We start from the raw sequence: 20,351 nt of genomic DNA on the forward strand, positions 1-20,351 counted from the left end.
TTATTTTATATACATTGGTATATTCTATATTCCCATTACAAATGGACATAGTTGGAAATCTTACTACGAATGGAGATTTTATACATTTAGAGATACGCTATAACTTCAGATATGCTTTCTGATAAATCTGAAGACAACATGTTTTTTCTATAAATATGAAGAGTTATAAGTAGTTTAAGAGCTTTCGTTTCCTATAAATGAAAAAATTATATATTCTACATAATTTTCACGAAAACATTGGTAATTTTAAAAAGTTCAATTTATTAACTCTGATGATGAATACAGCCAGTGTGCAACAAGTTGCAATAAATCAAGTAAAACAAATGAAATAATAAAAATTGGAAATTTTTAATAACAGAAAAGCTATGGTTTCAGAGATAGTATTATTTTAAATATGGGAAAGCTATAGCTTCAGATATACTTTCTTGTAAAATCTAGAGAAAGTATTATATCAGAGACACACCTTTTTAATATATCTACAGAAACTATATTTTCGAGATATGTTTGTATTTAGAGAACTATAATATATACTTTCTGACATTTCTGTAGACATGTAAATTCAGAGACATGTTATAAAATTAAAGAAGTATTAGTTCCAGAAATGTTTTTTCTTTGAAATTCGGAAAGCTAGCTTATAGTATCAGAGATGGTTCCTTATAAGTTTAGAAAAATTAGTTTCAAAGATATGATATCTCATAAGTATTTTTCTATGTGAAAGCTATGGTTTCAGAAATATGATTTTCCATGAATTTAAAGTATTTAGTGTTTGGGAGATATACTTACCGGTACCTATAAACCTAGAAAGGTTATGTGCTTCTTTGTAAATCTGAAGAATCTGCTCAAAGGAAATGCCTTCTAAACGAAATTCCAAAGGACACACATTCACAGGAATATTTTCCAGTTGGTTTTGTATGTAGTATCATGTAATTCACTCCGTTCGCACAATTTTGTGTTGATTCCATATATGGACAGAATTCAAAATCTGCCATTATAAACCTTTAATTCAGAGCACTTCGAATGTAGGATAAGCCAGTTATACTACAGTAAATTCTCTGGAAATCAGCTGTAGTTAATGAATTACAACGCATAAAAGTTCAAAGACTATATTAAATTCGATACTAGAGTGTCAATAAATACCTACCTGGTCTTCCAGCCAAGAGAAAAATATCGCAAGGGCTACACCATCTTGAATATGAGCATCCCGCATTCCCAAAGCTTCCACATCGTTTTTCTGGTTTTTCATATCAAGAATAAATGAAGGCTCGAGAAAGACTTTATCCTGAGCAATCTGTGGAAACATATTTAATTGTCAAATTAACAATACTTCATACGGAATTATTAGAATAAACATATTCAATTGTTATTGGTGATGCAGTGAACATCATGCCTTTGTGAACATGGCCCTGAGTTTGATCTTCTGGATAACTTAAGACATATATTTTGTTATTTACCTGTCATCGTGAGGTTTTAAACTTAATCAGTGTTTCCCCTTAAACACAAAAGGGAAGAAAACGCCTCCGAAATAAAATGCAAAGCTTGTAATCAAAATATTAGCAAACACTGTCGATAGTGATGTATTTTATTTTATAAGTTTAAAATTACCATAAACACAAACGTTAAGAAGAAAAGCATGACATTTTCTAACTTTTAATGTAACAATAATAATACATTTTAATTCAAGGAACTAATTGAAGTTTAATACTAAAAAGGAGGCAAATCTAAACCTTTTCTTTATTTCCTAAAATTTTCTTAAAATTTTTAGGAAAAAGAAAAGAAAACGACTATGGAGTTCATATACATCAGCAGAAACATCAACACTTCAAGCTACTTCAACAGAACAGAACCTGAATTATAGAACTTCATTATCGCAACAGACATGCCTTCAAGCATAGAAGTAAAAAGTGCTTTAATCTCTGAGTTCAATTTTTACACTTGTCCAGCTTATTTAAACCATTTTTCAATTGATAATACTTTTGTCCAACTAGTCTTATATAAAAGATTTAACTTACATTTTTTAAAAATCCATCTTCAGTTTACAAGTTCTACTCTTCAATTTAATTTAACACCTAAAACCTTTGTATGTAGCAGTTGCAGTCTTGCTATGACGTGATTCACTCTTCCAAACATTTTTTTTTAAGAATGAGGTTTTAAAATGTGAAATGCTATCAAATTGATATTTATAAACCAAGAAATTCATAACTTTAAATATGGTTTGAACAATTTCCAGAATGTAAAATGAATTTCCTAACCAATTAGCCTATGTAACTTTCCAGTGGATTACTAATTTTATTTCTCTCTATCGTAAGACAGCAAAATACTAATATTTACATAGAAGAATTGATTTACCTAAATCAGAGGAAATACAAAAGTTTCGAGGTAAAACTCACGAACAAGTTGTATGCTACAAGTTTCTTATGGCCTAGGATGGAACATACAAACTTCGCAAAAATGTGAGCATCCCATTATAAAAAGTGTCCGAGATAAATCCCCTATCTCTGAGGGTGATAAAATAAAATAGAAAGTATAGGAGTACTATTATACAGGGAGATGCAACGTAGGTATTTTATAAGAACTCAAACAAGCATTATGTAGTCACAAGCAAATCAAAAATTCTGGAAGAGGAAGTAACTTTGTATGTGCTAGAAATTAGCTCTGAAAATCGTGACTTCGTGAGTGATGTTGAGAGTTAGAGATAAAACTGAGACTAATATCAGTGAGTGCCTAAGATATCTTAGCTCGATAGGATGGTCTCACTTTTTAATCCCGTGCACCGTTGATTTTAAATGGCGAATCGAGTTCTAATTAATTTGATTCATACATTGACGTCTAAAAGTTTCACAATGTACCTAAAATCATGATTTTACTTCTAACCTTCTGTTACTATTCCAATATTAACTTACGAGTTACCGGATTTGGTTGTATTACGGATTCCAGATAAGCTATACTAAATTTCTAAACTTCCTGTGATAAATGGATACTATTAGAGAGAAAAATATATAATTTCTAACAGTTGGAAAAAAGCAGAAGAAATTATGTTTTCATAAAAGAGATCTACAGCAAAATTATGACAATGAGATATATATTCGTAAGTAGCTGATATATATTCGTAATAAAGAGAGAGACAAAATGAATAGAAGTGTTTTTCTTAATTGATTCAAGAAATCAACTAGTAAGCTGAAGACTGAGAGAAGACCATTTGACCATGTTTGAAGCCAGCAACGAATTTTAAGACAGATAATTGAAAACTAGAATTTGTGTTGATACCTTATCGTTATTCCAGAATGTAAGAGATTACAAACAATTTGGACTAATATTCAGCACCATCTATAGAACACGAAAATATTAGGTGAGCATATTACTTATACATAATAAATTTGTTCATTACTTGTAATTGCATATAATGTCAATGTCTTCACCAAAAAGGGAAAGAGAAAAGAAAGTAGAAGAAGACACTAGAAAACTGTGGCATTATTTTTCTTTTAAAGTATAACATCCGAATTATTTATATTACTTACTTTACTGTAAACAGCATAACTCGCTCCTTGTGCGTAGCTGTAAGCACTAGGTAACATAATATGGGAATAATTTTGGCTGATTTCCTCTAAGTCACTCCAAACATCTTCGTAGTTTTTTATCCTAAAAATGCAAAACTGAATTTAGTTCAACTAAGTTCTGAATTAATTGAAACCTTACTAGGAAACTATTTTTACTTTAGCAAGTGAGTATATATTATTAGAAGCATCATTAACAACGTGTTCGTTTATGTACGCTCTAAGAATGTTATAAAGAGTAGGCATTAACGAGCTTAATAAAATTGTGGTGTGTAATGTGAGAGATGCCGTCCAACCCAAAGATTAAATATGAATATAACCTAAAAAGGAATATTGATGATTTTTCTTTTTTTTAAAGATCATCAAATATAATTTTATGGCTAAAAAAATTGATGTCGACACTAGATGTTTCCCTCCAACTTGTAGCAAGATTTGCTGATGACTCAAATCTGTCTGCAAGACACAACCGTCTCAGTGCACTGTTCTGTCTAGGCGAAGATTTTATTTTTCGACCACATTTGCAAATTCTTCCACTTTTTATGCATCCTGCTTCCCCAATGTTGGCCAGCTGTCTACCCACTGTACTTTTATACAGTTACATAATCCGGGCTATTTCAGCATTAGTTAAGGAACACTCACTTCATGTTTCAATTCTAGTCTCTTTTCGAGGTGTAATGTCACACGTTTTACTCATGTCGATGTCCGATATCAATAATTTATAAACGGTAAATCAATATTTATGGGTAAAACTATCGCTTTTAAATTTCAGTAAAAATAACACTACTAGAACAACATAATTATGTGACCCAGGGCACCCACACAACAAGTAAGGATACAGGAACCATAGTGCACACTTGGAACGTGGATTACTTTATTGAGCGCAGACCGAACTGAAAGCAACATCGAGTCATCCATTAAATGAACATTTAGCATGACAGATTTGTGTTTCGTTTCCCACACATTTTGTTGAATATCATCAATTATTGTAAAGATACGCAACCTCTGTGGGTAGATTTGGATTTTACGTAAAATTTCCTTTAATTTGATGTATATATCATTGTATGTTTGTGCATATTTAGATAGAAACTTCTTTGAAATCCTTATAAGTGAATAAAATTCCAAGGAGTTGCTATTAGTTTTCCCATGACTGTATTTACAACACTAAAGTAAAACTTAGTACTGCACGAACCTTATTCAACTTATTAGTTTAAACGAAAATTAACAAGAAGTTATGACTAACAATTCCTGAACAGTCTATAAGACGAATAGAAAGCAAGCATTAAGAAGCAAGATACACCGAGATAAGAAGCTCTCGATGTGCAAAGCTGTGGAACACAGCGTTTTTTGACAAGCCGAGCCTGTCACTACTCGATGTTGCTACCAAATAAAAGCGATCTTTATTCTTTAGGCGATGGGTTACTTCTTCACTAAATTCTGTTCAGATCCAGCCAGTAGTTACAAAGAAGTAAAGTACCACGTGCAAGCCGAGTCGAGCTGTCTTTGTCCGAGTTCGGCCACCGAATGTAGTGATCCTTATTTCTTAGATGATGGATCCACTAAATTTCGTTCAGACCGACCCAACTTCAAAGAAGGTGTTTTGTATTATTGTTTGCTTATATTACACAAACTCAGAAATTGCATAAATCAAAACGGTGTTCATTTTTAATGCTTATCTCATTCATACGTTATTAACAATTAATTTGTGTCAGCAAATTATTATTACAGTAAAACAACATACACAATTGTACTGAATCGTAGAGCCGTGACTTACCAGACCCTTTACCCAGACAGAGCCGTGACACAACAGACTTTGTGAGTAAGTCACACCAAAACTAAATCGATTAGATTCAGTGTAACTCAAGGCAACGAAACATGATATGGAGTATGTATGAGATTGTTAATTTTCTTGTATAAGGATGTGTGCGTGTGTGTATGTCAAACCACTACATTGAAAGATAACTGCAAGTTGTATCATAGTTTAGCACACGAGAATAATAGAAAGGAAAAAGCTAACTTTATCTTATGGATGATGCTAAGTTTGATCGAGAGAACATGTAAAACTTGAGGTATAGAATCTGACAGATGCAGCTGAGGCCAAACAGTATTTTGCTAAAGAGTTTCGTATAGTATGTGTTAAAGACCATTGTATTACTTATTCAGTATGGGAAGATGGATAAACATGCAATTGATTATGTGAAATATTCAAGAAATCGTACCTTAATTAAGAAATGTGACGTCAGGAATCGAACATGTAAGTCATTAATACACTATAAAATTCTGAAGTAATGTTGTTGAACTGATATTATGTATGATATTTCTGCGTCTGTCTTGGTCAACGGGTCTGGGAAGGTATACACAGTTTTGGGTTACCCGGACAAAAATGAAACCTTCCAGTTTACGTTTGACGATTATGCTCTTTAGACTAGCATTTCTTAAAGTGTGTTCCGCGGAACCCAGGGGTTCCGCAAGGAGTTCCTAGGGGTTCCATATAAACCGACCTCGAGGAAGCGAATAAAAAATTCGCAAGTCTCTATCTCATCTAAAAGTTAGTTTAAGTTTTGCACTACAAATAGATGAGTCAACCCAACCAATGTAGCAGGTCTGGCTGTTCTGCTTGTGCTTGCACATTACCATTATAAGGAAACTGTGGAAGACCGGATGTAAAAGTCTCCCGTCTAATGCAACTGGGTCAGAAATTTTTAGAATTATTGATGCGTATTTAGAAGAAAATCGGGTAACATGGGGCAACTGCGTTGATATTTGCACTGATGGTACGAAGAAAATGGTAGGAAGAACAGCTGGAACTGTTACAGGCATAAAGGAAGTGGCGAAAAATTGCAAAAGTAGTTATTGTATATTGCACGGTCAGGTAATGACCATAAAGATGCTATAGTCCCTCAAAAACGTTCTGATGAAGCTGTTACTATCGTAAACTTTATTAAGTCAAGAGCACTAAATGCAAATCTCTTCACAGTTCTTTCCGACGACATGGGAAGCCTTCATCAATTCGTTCTTCGCCATACAGAAGTCAGATGGCTTTCTCACGGAAAAGTTTTAAGCATGTTCTTCGAACTGAGAGGTGAGTTAAGAGATTTTTCATCAATCACCACTTCGAGCTGGAAGAACGTTTGAGTGATCAACAGTGGTGGCTTAGGCTTGCTTATCTAGCTGATATATTCGTAAAAATGAATTAGGACAATCTGTCCCTACAAGGAAAGAACGCAAATGTATTTACGACAGAGGACAAAATCACGGCTTTTAAGAGGAAGTTAGAGTTCTGGAGCAGAAATATCATTCACGGTGAATATGTCGTGTTTCCTGCATTGAAAGATTCTCTTCAGGAGAACGAAGAGAATTTCGGATAATTCGATGACATAACTAAAGAATTTATTGAACCTTTGGAGAATATGCAGCACATTGTAAATCAGTATTTTCCAGAAAAAGAAAATGAATATCATAAACTTCAGTCAGTCAGAAATCCATGTGACATCCAAGGAAAGCCTCTTCGCTTCACTGTTGGCGAATACGAAAAGCTAATAGACTTGACGTCCGAATTATCCCTTCAATTTCAGTTCAAGAAGCTGCCGTTGATAGACTTCTGGTGCCAGTTGAGAAAAGAATACTCGGGGTTGTCGAAGAAAACTATTGAGGTGCTACTTCCTTTTGCAAGTACCTATTTATGTGAAAGAAGGTGCACAATAAATGGCATTATTATTATAAATTGCCGAATAATTTAATACTATTTTCGTGGGATTCGTCATTTTATTTTGGACGTGAAAAGGTTCCATGAATGAAAAAGTTTGAAAAACGCTGCTTTAGAGTAAGAGAGACGATGATTAAACCAACTGAATCATGATGGAGAAATTAGTGGAATGAAAAAGTGGAAGAAAACGGGAGTATCTCCATAAAACTCAGTGACAGGATGTTGTCCCCCACAAACTGACTGGATCGGCGATTTAACCATGGACCTCACGCGCAAGAGGCAAGCAAACTATCACTGAGCCACCGTTACCCGGATCGTCCCAGATGACCAACGTTATCACTGTTGCAGACCCAGAGAATGACCGGGTGAAAGTTCCAATTGTGGTTCTGAGACTACGTTAATAATACGTCTTGTGTCTCATAACCTTGATGTTCCAGACGTAAGACACAAATCTCAAACCAATTACATAATAACTAGAGCTGGGAATTTTAAGTACTGCATAAAATACCCAGGTAAACACTCCTGTGTTTTGGTTGCACTCTTTGCAAAATGTTTCCAATGCAAACACTTTTTAAAATCTTTTCTCAATGTCATAATTTTTTGGTGCTTTTGAAACATTTTGGCTCTTTTGCCGCATGTTATTAATATAATCATTCAATAAGGAACTCCGAACATGTACGGCATTTCGCTTCAGTTCAGTTTTGTAAGGAGAAAGCTATTTTCTGTGTATAAAACATTTAATTACTGATCAAACATGCAGATTGTCTGAGAAACGCATTGAAACATTAAATTTTATTTGTTTTAGAATTAATTTTAGTAGTGCTGATATGGCTATTTTCAGTGGAAATTTCCATCTTTTTTTAAACTAAAATTCGGATTTTTCTTACACCCCAATCAAAATTTTAACAGCAACTTTTATTGTCAAAATATATAAATGTTCTTACTCAACATAATCCTCACTAGTTTGAAGATGATCAATCACTTCTGGTGTTGTCCTTCCTGGTGGAATATATAGAACGCATGAATTCTGTGTAATTAGTAAATATGAACGGAACACGGGCGTGTAAGGAACGTCAAAGGACCGCATATTCAGCAACCAAGCGATTTCGTCAAGTCCTGTGACAAGGAAGGCATCCAATTTAGGTACATGATCTGACATTTGGCTACGAACCTCCGCTACCTTATCTTCCCATGGTCTTCCTGAAAGATAGTAAAACTCACAAAATAATATTTTATAAAATAATTCACATAATAATAAAATCGTAAGGTTTCACAGTTACATTAATAACCTACAACAAACCATTTCTTACTGGCATTTCTAATTTGGAAAGTTATTTTTTCTAATGTAGACTTGAAAAACGACATGTGACTCTAGTAATGATAAAGTTCAAACTAAGAATGAATTTTCTGTACGGATTGATTGCTTTGTGGATTTTAATGAAAATGTCAGCAGCAAGATTATTTGTCCACTCACAGTAACGCTAATTGCTGACACATTATGTGTGTTAAAATTTTAAAGTTAAACTTTTGATGTTGAGTTTGAGTTTAGCGTCCCTTTCAGCACTGAATTTGAGTTTAGCATCTCTTTCAGGAGAGATGCTGTATGAGACGAGAACCTACTGATTAACGTGGAATCCGAACCAGATGAACACTCGCCGGGAATCGAACCCGGGTCTCCCACGTAAAAGGCATATACACTAACCACTTAGCCACGAAGGAGCTAAGTTAAACTTTTAAAAATGAAGTTAAGCGAAGTGCAAAATTTTCAAAATGAGACATTAAAACTAACTAACAAATAAAAAAATGCTAAACTAGAATTCAAGTAACAGACGTCAAAAGGTTAGAAATAATAGAAACGAAATACACATAAAACAGATAAATAGAAAATAAGTTAAAAACAGTAATAATAGTAGCACATGACAGGAAATATCTAGAAGGAGAATTTCATAACAGTTAACTATTCCAATCTCTTGCATAAAAGAGACAAAACTTTCGCTACAGTCCGAATTATCCTCTAAAATATAATTAAGATTTTTAGGTAGTCCTAAACTTTCGTTAAATTCTGAGTATTCGGGATATTCTACATAAATGTGCCAAATACTTAGTGGGACGTTATAGCCTTCACAGTACGAGTGATTAGCATAGCAGTACATAGAAATGACTTAGATAAGAGTGTCTGATATGCAACCATGTAAGGATCGTTTATCTTGCCCACACATTATATTTTTGGATCAGAAAACTGAAACTCAGTTTCGTTTGCCCAGCAATTGATGTGAGTTGAAGTTGTAGAGTAATACAATGAATGTGTTTGGACCAAAAATTAAACAACAAAAATTACAACGTAAGGTAAACTAAGGAGAGAAGTATGGATCTGTGACAGATCACTGTTGACGGTGGCAGCCTATAACACTGAGAGCATTGTCATGTAGTATACCAGTTTCTTGAAGAAATCGTTCTGAGGAACTGGAATTTAAACCAGAGGGGGACTGGGCCGCCGGAAATTTCCGGGTTTGACCTGCCTTCTGCAAAATCATTTAGAATATTGCTTGATTAGTTACTACTAATTCAAAACTTCGTTTTTGTTCATAGTAACCAGCAACATAACTAATGGTCCCGCTGTGCTAGCGAAGGGGGTACTAAGGAAAGGGGGTCTGCCCAACCAATATCCGTATTTGTTGAAAAATCAATAAAACAGTAAGAAAGTCTCAAAAATACATGTAAGTTATTAACTCGAAAATGTAATCTCGTCCATAATTTATGCATTCAATAATGTGGTGTGCAATCGATAAATATAAACAGCATGGAGCTGATTCTCCTACGATAAGGAATCCGTATTAGACATACGAGTTGTTGGACGTGAGTGGTGGTGATAAATAAGGTTCCCTGAGCACAGCGGTGATGTCAGAAAACGGGACCGTAGCCCCAAAATCGGGTCCCGAAGTTTCGAGCTTGAGTCCCTTCAATTCACCAATGAAATATGTAGTTCTTGGAGGTGGTAATGGAAAGGTCGGGGTTCCCTGAGCACAGCGATGATGCCGCAAATCGAGTCCGGGGCCTGATGTCTCCAGATATCAGACCCTGAAAGTATAGGGTCAGGTCCCTTCTATTCGCCAATGAAACATGGAGTTTTTGGACGTGGGTGGTTGCATTGGAAAGGGTCATTTCACTTGAACACACCCTTGATGTCGTAAATGAGCCCGAAGCCCAAGAAATCGGGCCCAAAAGAATGTTCATGCCATACTCTCCATGCTTTTTGCTCACAAAAATAAGTTTCCCTATTATCCTGCCTGAATGTTATTCAACCGAACATTACAGGACAATACTGTGATGCTGCATGTCAGTAAGGGACAGCGCAATATATTTGATATCGAACAGAAGGGACCTGAGGTTAAATATGTGGGGCCCGAATTGTTGGGTTTCGGGCTACGGGACCGTTTTCTAACATCACCGCTGTGCTCAGGGGACCCAATTCTTTCCAACGCCACAACTCGCACTTCCAACTCCATGTCTAACACGGTTTCCTTAAGGTAGTAGGATTTTCAAGGAATATTCTCCATGTTCTTATCCAAGAGTAACAAAGACATTACAAAGCTGTGGGAATTAACAAGGTATTAGATTGGGACAATTTCTTTTTACCGTATATACTGTATAAAATACACGGGAAATAGTGAACGCACCAATCCTTACTTGGAAATCTTTATTTTCTAACTTATGATTTTTATTTTATTTTTATTATTAGTTTTCAAACCTCGGGTAGAAGGAGGTCTCCATTGCTGATGTAATCATGGTTTTTAAAAGTTCGAGTCGATAAAGAGGAAGGGGGATAGCAAAATGGGATTTCTAATTCGATATACCTAACAGAAGTGCACGAATATTGACAGGGGCCCATTTGCGTATATAGCGGCATTGGGGGTAAGCGATACGCTACAAATAGTAACATTAAAAATAATATAATTTGAATTGTACCTATGCTTGCGTTATGTGGAATAATTCATCCTAGGGAAATTATGGATTACACAGGTCATATTTGTATTTAATACGAAGGGGCCCCTGCCTGAAGCAAACAGGTCACGGAAAGATATTACAATTAATCATTGCCATAACTTTGAACCCGATTAACGATTAGCTTTCTGATATTTTCTTAACACTTCATTTCACAGCGACTAGTAATAAAGCATAATCTCCCCTTTCCAATCCCTAGAAAATAAATTTTGCAATCATAAAATCACACATTGTTTTTATTAAGTTGCAACACCGATTGTTTTCATTACCATCTAAAATCTCAAGATGATAAAATGAACCGCGATCATTATTGTAACCCGAACTTATTCCTTTTTTTAAAGATAGGATTGAAAAGCGTTAAAAAATAAATTCCATTATAGCTAAGTAAACACTATTCGGAGTGTTCTAGTTCAGTTTCAGTACAATTCCGCTAGATCTGCGACCATTGCTAACGGTAAGAACGCACAGTACGCAAATAGCTGCATATTTGTGACGCCAAAACTGTAGTAAGGATTATGTTCTACCTATATGAGATACTCTCTGCGTAGAACTGTTTCATTTTGCGAATTTAGTTTTCTTTAAAATACGAAAGTGATGGAATCGAGAAAAGGTACACGATTAACACAAAATCGAAAGAAAGAAAACTCCGGATATCAGAAACGTAAAGAAACATAGAATAATGCACTTGTCGCAGCTGGAAGTGATGCAAAGCAGCGAAAACTGCTTTTTCTACCAACTTCTCAAGTGGTAAAGGTAAGCTTTATATTTTTATATCTTTCATTCATTTATTTGAATTTGTTGGATGTCAGCGATAAAGCAATTTACATCAACAGAATTAACGAAGGGAGGGCGTGGAGGCCTTCAAGCTACTCGAAAAATCGTCCACCAGAAAAAAAAAGATAAAAATAAGGAGCTAAGGAAAAGTAAAAACAAGATGAAACTTTTGTGTGCGCGCTCTAGTGGGAAAGAGAAATAATACTTGGCTATAGATACGCATACACAACTTTACATTTCGTGGGGGCGGGGGTTTAGCCATCTAATGGGGCGTTTACACTTAGTCGATTTGCGTTCGATTCAGTTGAATTGACGTCACTTTCAACTTAATCGACCGTGTAAACGGGACTTCAACTTAATCGCTTGTTGATCGAAGGCGACTAATCGACTGGCAACTGAATTAAAAGACGTTCTATTTTCTGTGGTTGAAATAATTGAACACATCCATCAATCTGATTCGGCCTAGTTGCTTCGATTTAGTGGCAAATGCAGCGAGTCGATTTAGTCGTGCGACTAAATCGACTAAGTGTAAACGCCCCATAAGTCTCCAGCTAAGGATTTATTCCTTAAAGGACAATCCAGACTCCAGACCAACTCGGTATTCATCAAGACCCTTAAGCATTATTCACTAGGTTGGCCCTTGTACTCCCAATCCGCCTCTGATTTACATGTATCTTAAAATAATATTCATTCAGGAAATTCCTTGAGTTTTCTCTTGTGGCTATGAGAAATTTAGTAATATAATATCTGTTTCAAAATTTCTCACCGCCAAGTAGTGTCATAGACTCTATCCAAATCAAACAATACAGCAACAAGTTGCTGACAATTGGAGAAGTTGCTTGAATCTGGCTTTCGCGATTAGCAAGAAGGGCCGTAGTGGATCGCAAAGAACGAAAGCTATACTAATATTTGCTCAACAGAGAGTTTGATTCAACATACCAAAACAACACACTTGTTGATTATGCAGAACTTACAGACTCAACTTGAATGTCTAATGGATCTGTAGTTCATGGCTATTGTTGCACCTATCTTTGGGATCAATGATATGGATAATTTACATATACAATTTCGTAGATATTCATCTGTTCATTTTGCTTACATTTTTTGAATTCTTTTATTATTCAATATTTTTTACGATTATATTTATGTATTCTACATAGTAAGATTGGTGATGACGACGCCATCCTTTGAGCTAGAATGAAGCTACTAGAAGGTTAGCAAATGAGTGTATTATTGAAAAGGTCTTCACAAAAAGATATCACTAAAAGAAAGATAAAATATATCACTAAAAGATTTCTCGGTATCTTATTTCCACGGAAATGACTGAGTGTTATTTAAAAACTCTGAGGCACATCAATAAATCTTCCAATCGATTTAAAACATGAAAAATGCCGAGAATTTATTTAACAATATTTATACTTAACATAACAATATAACTGTCATAGGTTTAACACGTGAAGACAACAGAATTTTTTTCACACTACTTTCTTCGGGCCGCGGTGGCTCAGTGGTAGAGCGTTCACCTCTGGTGCATGGGGTCTCGGGTTCAAACCCTGCTCCCGCCAAGTGAACTTTGTGGTGGACAAACACCGTGTGCGTGGGTTTTCTCGGGGTTCTCCCGTTTCCTCCCACTTTCTTCATTCCACCATTTCATTCATTTCTCATAATCACCGTCTCCTTTAGCCTCACCGGCATAACCGTGGGACGTAAAACTCAAAGATTTCATTTCATTTCATTTTCACTACTTTCTTCGTATCTGTCAAAACTTTATGTTGATTGTAGACATCATTCACAGTTCCAAGGTTCTTTCCCTACTTTACATATACTTGAGCCTATCTTCTTAATATTCTATATTTGGATCAAGCTAGTATTACATATTAGGAAAATCGCCATCTTGGACAGTAATGTTTGTATGCACATGCATGCGAAATTTCCGCAACTTTATATTCATGTTCTTAAAGAACAGTATATATGTAGCTGAAAACACTTAAATTCAATTACAATACACACGCCTTTTAGTAAAATTACAGCTCCTCTTCAGAATAAACTAGATCTCCTCTAAAACTCGCTAACTTCAAATAAATATTTTGCACCAAAACGAAAAAGACTCTTGCTATTGGTAAGAAACTACTACTACCTAAAAAGAGGGAAACCAAGTCCTTATATTCACAATACTTTCACTCGGAAAGCTCATAGCAGAGAAAATAAATAGGTATTTCATATTAGGAACGTATTCCATATTTTCTACACCAACCCTACTGTCGTCTTTCTACTGTTATAATGAAGAGGGTAAGGAGTGCCGAATACGACGGTCAAGCATTCTCTTTCTTGTTTTTCCTACTATCTTCATGATGTGCCGTCCTTCATTAGCTTCCATTAGTACGTCTTGATTCCTTTTCCTTTCGGTCCATGATATGCGCAGTATTCTGCGCCAACACCACATTTCAAATGCTTCCGACTTGGATATTTCAGCTTTCCTCAATGTCCACGTCTCTGATTCGTAAAGCGGATACCAGACTCTTAGTAAATCTTTTTCGAACGCTCAACGACACATTTCTTGCTGTTAGTAGTCCTCTTTTCCTAGCGAATGTTTGTTTACCCTGTGGTATACTTGAACTTACATATTTTATACCCTAAATAAACTCATCTTAACACTAGCAAGACGACAAGATATAGTATGATTAATGAGTTATTGCTTACTTACAATTCTCATTGTCTTAAATTTTAATTTCTGTTTTAACGAAAATATTATTGTCCAAAGCAGGGGTGCCCATCCCCCCCAAAGCTGATGGCGCACTCCCCCCAAAACTAATAATCTCTTCCCTCCTCAAAACTCAAGTCCTCTAAAAACAATTGCCCAGTGTAGCAGTAGTTTTTATAGTAGTAGTAATTGTTATTTTTGTTGTTATTTTTATTTCCTGTAGTAGTATTATAGAATGCTTGTAGTAGTAGTAGGGGCAGTAATAATTATAAAAATGGCATTACTTTTATTAGTAGTCTTGGTAGTGTACTATGTGTGTGAATGTGTGATTACATCTTCCAGGATCTGCGAAAAACGAACAACTGCCTAGCTGGCTTCACTCTGTACAATACATGGAGCTGAATATATAGAATACTACTGGAGCGACCTCTCACGGAAAGTCTCTATTGTACACAGTGATGCCACTTTTGAGCTGGTTTTCAGTTTTGAAAATGTAATCGCACAAACAGAAAACTATACAAAATATTATCATTAATTCATTTATTATACATCATGTAGCAATTGAACAGCATTACTTATTAAGTGTCGTACATGGTATAAATAAGAAATAAATAAATGCTCCCAGCAGAAAATGGGTAAAGTACCTACACAAAGCGATAAACCGACCAGCCCATCCTTTCATATAGCAACCTGTGCGGTACTTCATTCATAGAGTTTCTAAGCAGGGGGTAGGGGGATTCATTCTCGAGATTTAAAAAAAAATCGCATCGTGTTCCAATGTTATTCTGACGACAGCAAAATTATTTATTCGACATTAGAGTAAAATTCTTCCCCAATTTTTTTTCTCGATGGCACAACTTGCGCCATTCATCCCTCCGGTGGGCGGCCCTTCTCTCTTAAAACGAACCAACCTTTCCTTTCATACGGCTACTTGCGCGGTACTTCATTCATCGAGTATCGAAGCAGGGGGTACGGGGGTTAACCTCGGAAAATTTTTGAAAATTAGCTTCTCAAAATCGTGTTTTAATGCTATTCCGACAGTAAAATTGCTAGTTCGAAAATAGAGTAAAATCCCCCCCAAAATTTTTCTCAATGGCGCAGCTTGCGCCATACATCCTCCCTGTGGGCGGCCCTGGTCCAAAGATAAGCCAGTGGATAGAACACAAGATAACATGCTTGAAGAAAAATTGTCATGAGTTGTTTTCAGAAACATCGAAAAAAGTGACCAGCTCTTGTGGCGCTAAAATATATGTCGTTCATTGTCATTAATAATTGAAAGCTTTTGTTATCATGGGAGAAACTAGTATTTATTTATGTAGATGGGGCGTCCACTGTACAAGGGAATCAAGTCGTATTACTAAAATTGTAAGAAAAAGAGACACAATGTTTGTACGGTACTCTTAAGTATATGAAAAAGTTAACATTATTTTGACATAAGAGTTATTTACGATATTTGTACTTGAAGATTATAAGCTCTGAAAGGAGCTCCAGACAGGGGCGTAAATGAGGGTCCCGCAGACCCCGCATTGCGGGGTGGCCAAGCCATCAGGGAAGCCCCAACTCGTGAAGTGGGACGTAGACAAGGGCTGTCTGCAGGGTTGCCTTTAGTTACGCCACTGGCTCCAGATAGATATCTAAAAGGTTAAATATGTCCAAAATGATCGAAAAGTGGACTAGATTCCGTTTTGTAATGAACGCGTCATATGTAGCAGAAAGCTTTTTTCTTTTTAGACAGATGACAAACATATTCTATTATCTACACAAATAATATTGGTGAAAATAAAATGCACATGACCAAGGATGGACTTTAAGAAAACAAAACAATCTTCAAATAGAAACAAATGACACATACCAGAATATTTCAAGTCCAAAATGGTCAGAGTACCGTTGGGATAAGGTGGTCTTCCCTCGTCCTCTGTCCAAATAATATCCACAAGGTCTTCATCCTCTAGTACCAAATTTAGATGATAGGGGTTGTCTGTAAGGAAAGACTAGAATAACGTTTCTGTACCTCAGAAAACTTAAGATTTTTATAGCATTTGTAGATTATAGTTCCAGACTACAGCTTTGGCTATGAGTCTCATGACAGCAGGACCTCATTCTGTAGCCGTTTGCGTCAAAATAGTGTAAACTTTGCGTATTTTTTGATAGGCAGCATATTTACTTCTGTATGATTTTTGTTGCGTTTAGATCCTTGCGGAATGAGGGCCTAGCAGATCATTTCAAATCCAGTTTGATCAAGTTACTTATTTCTCTCTCTGTATGCTTAGTTAATTTGTATCAGTAGTAAAATAAAAGAATCATACTTGGTTATGTTAACAGTCATTCAGTGACACTCAGAATTTAGAGTTTATTCCCTAGCAGCAGACTTTGTAGGCCTTACGTAGGGTAATGGCCGGCATGGGTGGCAGTTAGCAATTGCACAAATAAAGTGAAAGAATACGTTGACCTAACAAAGTTGAAAGTTTTTCTTTGCTAACCAACAATTTGGTGTCATTTACACAAGAGTTTCAACTTTGCACTCTGAATCGCAAATTGTACTTGTTTCGCAAGGTTTACTACGTTGAAAATTGAATTAGTTCGTGAATGGTCGGTAAAGCAGCCAATTACAATGTTGAATCAACGTTGGCAATTGGTTAGCCTATAGTTTTGTAACACCCTATACTCAAATACCTGAAAGACACACATGGACTGAAATTGATCAAAGAACAAGAAAAAGCAACAGAACAAGAAATAGACATCTGAAATACAAGCTCGTGACCAATGCACGCGTTACGGAACTCGAATTTAACAACTAAAGTCCCAACAAGAGCAAATATCTGCCAGAAGATAAGAGAAAACGGGCAGGCAGGAGTGCTGAGATGTAAACCTGGATTCGAACCGAAGTTCTTTAGCAATGCACTCTAAGTTCTTGTTTGTAATGATGAAGAAACTAAGAGCATTTATGAAAACAACTATAAACATCAAATTCATTTAAACTTACAATTAGTTAATATTAACTTTTATCTTAACTAAAATAGGAGAAATTTCAAGAAATCAGAGTATAAACACCGAAAAAAAAAATTGTAATTGCTTAATATTTGATGAGCTTACTTTCAAAAACGAACATTTTCATCTTCATTTTCTTGGGAAATTGACCAAAAGGTTATTCGATATTTCAGATTAAATGTCCACAATTCCTAATTTTATACAAGAAGTGAATGAACAACATGGATATATTCCTATTCTATAGATAAGATTATTTTACATTGTGATTTCTACTATAAATCTCCCCGTTTGTATGAACTTATCACGTAATCCTCCAAAAGTGTTCATCCCATAGATTCAGAAACCGATCCTTTTTAGATTTTGTCATATATTTTTATACTATAATGTAGTATATCTTCATTATTCGATTTAAATGTACTAATAAAGCTTTATACTTCGTTTTCTGTTTTTTCAAGCCTGAAGAGATTGTAGAACACACGTTACGTATGTTTTCAAGCCTTTCTGCGTCGAGACATAAGGGGTGATGACGTCATAACTTTAAAACTTTTTGTTAGGTCTACTATTATTATTTTTAGTGGGCTTCCTTTTGCACCTAGAAGATTGAAATTTTGCACACACATTCAGTGAACCCCTTAGTATCTTTCAGATTTTTCAGGTTTCTGCGTTCTTTTGTATTCTAAAGGGAATGAGGTACGAACCATGATCCTAGGATAAATAGGGATGATCTGTAGCTGCTTGACTGAGAGTCTATAATTTACCTATAAAAGCCAAAATAATTGCCGATTCACAAAAAAATGCCGTTTAGACAAGCACATGCAGACCAGTTCAGTTGCAAATGTAGCCCTTACGATAGTAATAGAACTGTGACTGAGAGTACAAGGCCGAATCTGTAGGCTAATGACGGCAAGTCAAGGTATTCTATTCTACTTTTACAATTACGAATTCTTAACCGTGGTGACCATCACTCGACGAAGTGCCTACCAAATCTCTTCCTAGGGGAAGATACGAATTTAACATTCTTTTAATCAAGATTAATGAAAATACAGCGGTTGAAAAGTATAACCTCGACTATGACTATTAATTTTATCATCTGATCTTACAACTAGCATCTATGTTCCTATAAATCTATATGCAAATATTCAACAAAAGCTATACACGCAAATCATAAACAAGCTGACACAGTTAAAAAATGTAAAACTTATGAAAATAACTTATACTTTGCAAGGAAAGATAATCTTAAAACAAAATTGCTATCAATATAATGTATTTTATGTTTATATACCAAGATTCGATGACCATGACAACCATTGTCTGTAGCTAGAAGTACGTGGATTTGCAGAAACAGAACCTTCTGATGGAAGTGTTTCACCCAGCCATTGTATTATGGAAGGCGTCTGGAAATAACCAAATAAAAGATATTATTTAACAGCTATATAAGAATAGAGGACAATACAATAAGTATGGTTAAGTTCTCTGAAGCTTCTGCATTTACCGACATTCCTTTGTTATTCCCCATGTCGGTATTTATTAAGGTAGAGTAAGCCATTACATGGCAAGGTTAATATCCAGATTTATTAATCACCACGGCCCTCATCCGTATCGGTTAGAGTCAACGCAACGAAATTTTTTTTCGTTTTAGTTTACAATACTTCATATTACACATCGATTTTGCGATATGGTATCAGTGACATAAAATTTTACACTATTTTAATCTATTTATATTAATTTTGGAATAATCTATTTTCTGGAAAACTCTGAAAAACTCCATAGACTCAATGCTAAAAATTCTTACTATATATATTTTGCGTTACTTTGCCGACCGCTAATTTTGCGGAAACTATTACGGAAGCAAGATCCACTTCGGCTTTCTGGAGATTGAGAAGCCCACGAAGATAGATTTGATTGTATCTCGTCCAGAAATGTTTTTAGACTGATGTCTCGACTCCAGAAATACATTTTCTTTTATATGTTCCTCAGTAACTATAAGGCTTCAAATGTCCTCCAATTATGCAATCTTAATTACGTCATTTCCCTACGTCATACAATAATGAAAATTTGCACAGTGACATAAGTCAGGTAGTAATATACTATTCCGTTGTCACTTTCACATTCTCTCTCTCTCTCTCTCTCTCTCTCTCTCTCTCTCTATATATATATATATATATATATATATATATAAGGGCCACATTCCGTACCAGTCCTAGCAAAATTTTGCTTATGGCGACCAAACGCAAACATTTTGTTACAGACAAGGGTCTAAAAAGGCATATATGTGGATTTTAAAACATATTGAGTTAAAATTATGCCAAATATTGTATATTCATAAAAAAATACGTGTAACAATAAAACATACATATTCATAAGACCCACATGAGAATTGGGATCCGGCCCCCTGGCTACCCAGGATCGGTGTCCTTGTCGATCATCCCAAAGAATGATTTACCCAGAATTTTCAACTTAGGGGGGTGTTCAAAAATCTGGGGGTTGCAATCTTGCATTTAGGTCGTTTTTTTCACAGATTTTAGAATTCGTTGATGCAACGAATGATTGCATTGGATTTCCTTCCTCAGTCACAGCCAACTAGCGTCGACTTTCTCATCCTTGTTGTGACGTCGAGTCGTGTAAAGATTGA

The 20,351-nt window shown here is 35.4% G+C and overlaps 2 protein-coding genes across 15 annotated transcripts in view; one reads left to right on the forward strand and one right to left on the reverse strand.

Moving 5' to 3' along the window:
• Positions 1–20,351, forward strand: part of LOC145684106 (uncharacterized) — a 510,020-nt gene that overhangs the window by 349,160 nt on the left and 140,509 nt on the right. The gene's annotated exons all lie outside the window — the stretch shown is intronic.
• The window catches only part of LOC145684103 (xaa-Pro aminopeptidase ApepP-like), a 75,479-nt gene that overhangs the window by 28,142 nt on the left and 26,986 nt on the right, over positions 1–20,351 (reverse strand). Inside the window, exons 4-8 of the mRNA XM_081755994.1 lie at positions 19,002–19,113; positions 16,584–16,709; positions 8,199–8,454; positions 3,516–3,636; positions 1,142–1,288 (exon numbers count right to left, since the gene is read on the reverse strand). Of these exons, the coding sequence (XP_081612120.1) occupies positions 1,142–1,288; positions 3,516–3,636; positions 8,199–8,454; positions 16,584–16,709; positions 19,002–19,113 (762 nt within the window). The remainder of the gene's footprint in view (positions 1–1,141; positions 1,289–3,515; positions 3,637–8,198; positions 8,455–16,583; positions 16,710–19,001; positions 19,114–20,351) is intronic.

The sequence above is a fragment of the Thermobia domestica genome, chromosome 4, assembly GCF_964235325.1.
Source record: "Thermobia domestica chromosome 4, izTheDome1.hap1.1, whole genome shotgun sequence".
NCBI classification, from domain to species: Eukaryota; Metazoa; Arthropoda; class Insecta; order Zygentoma; family Lepismatidae; genus Thermobia; species Thermobia domestica.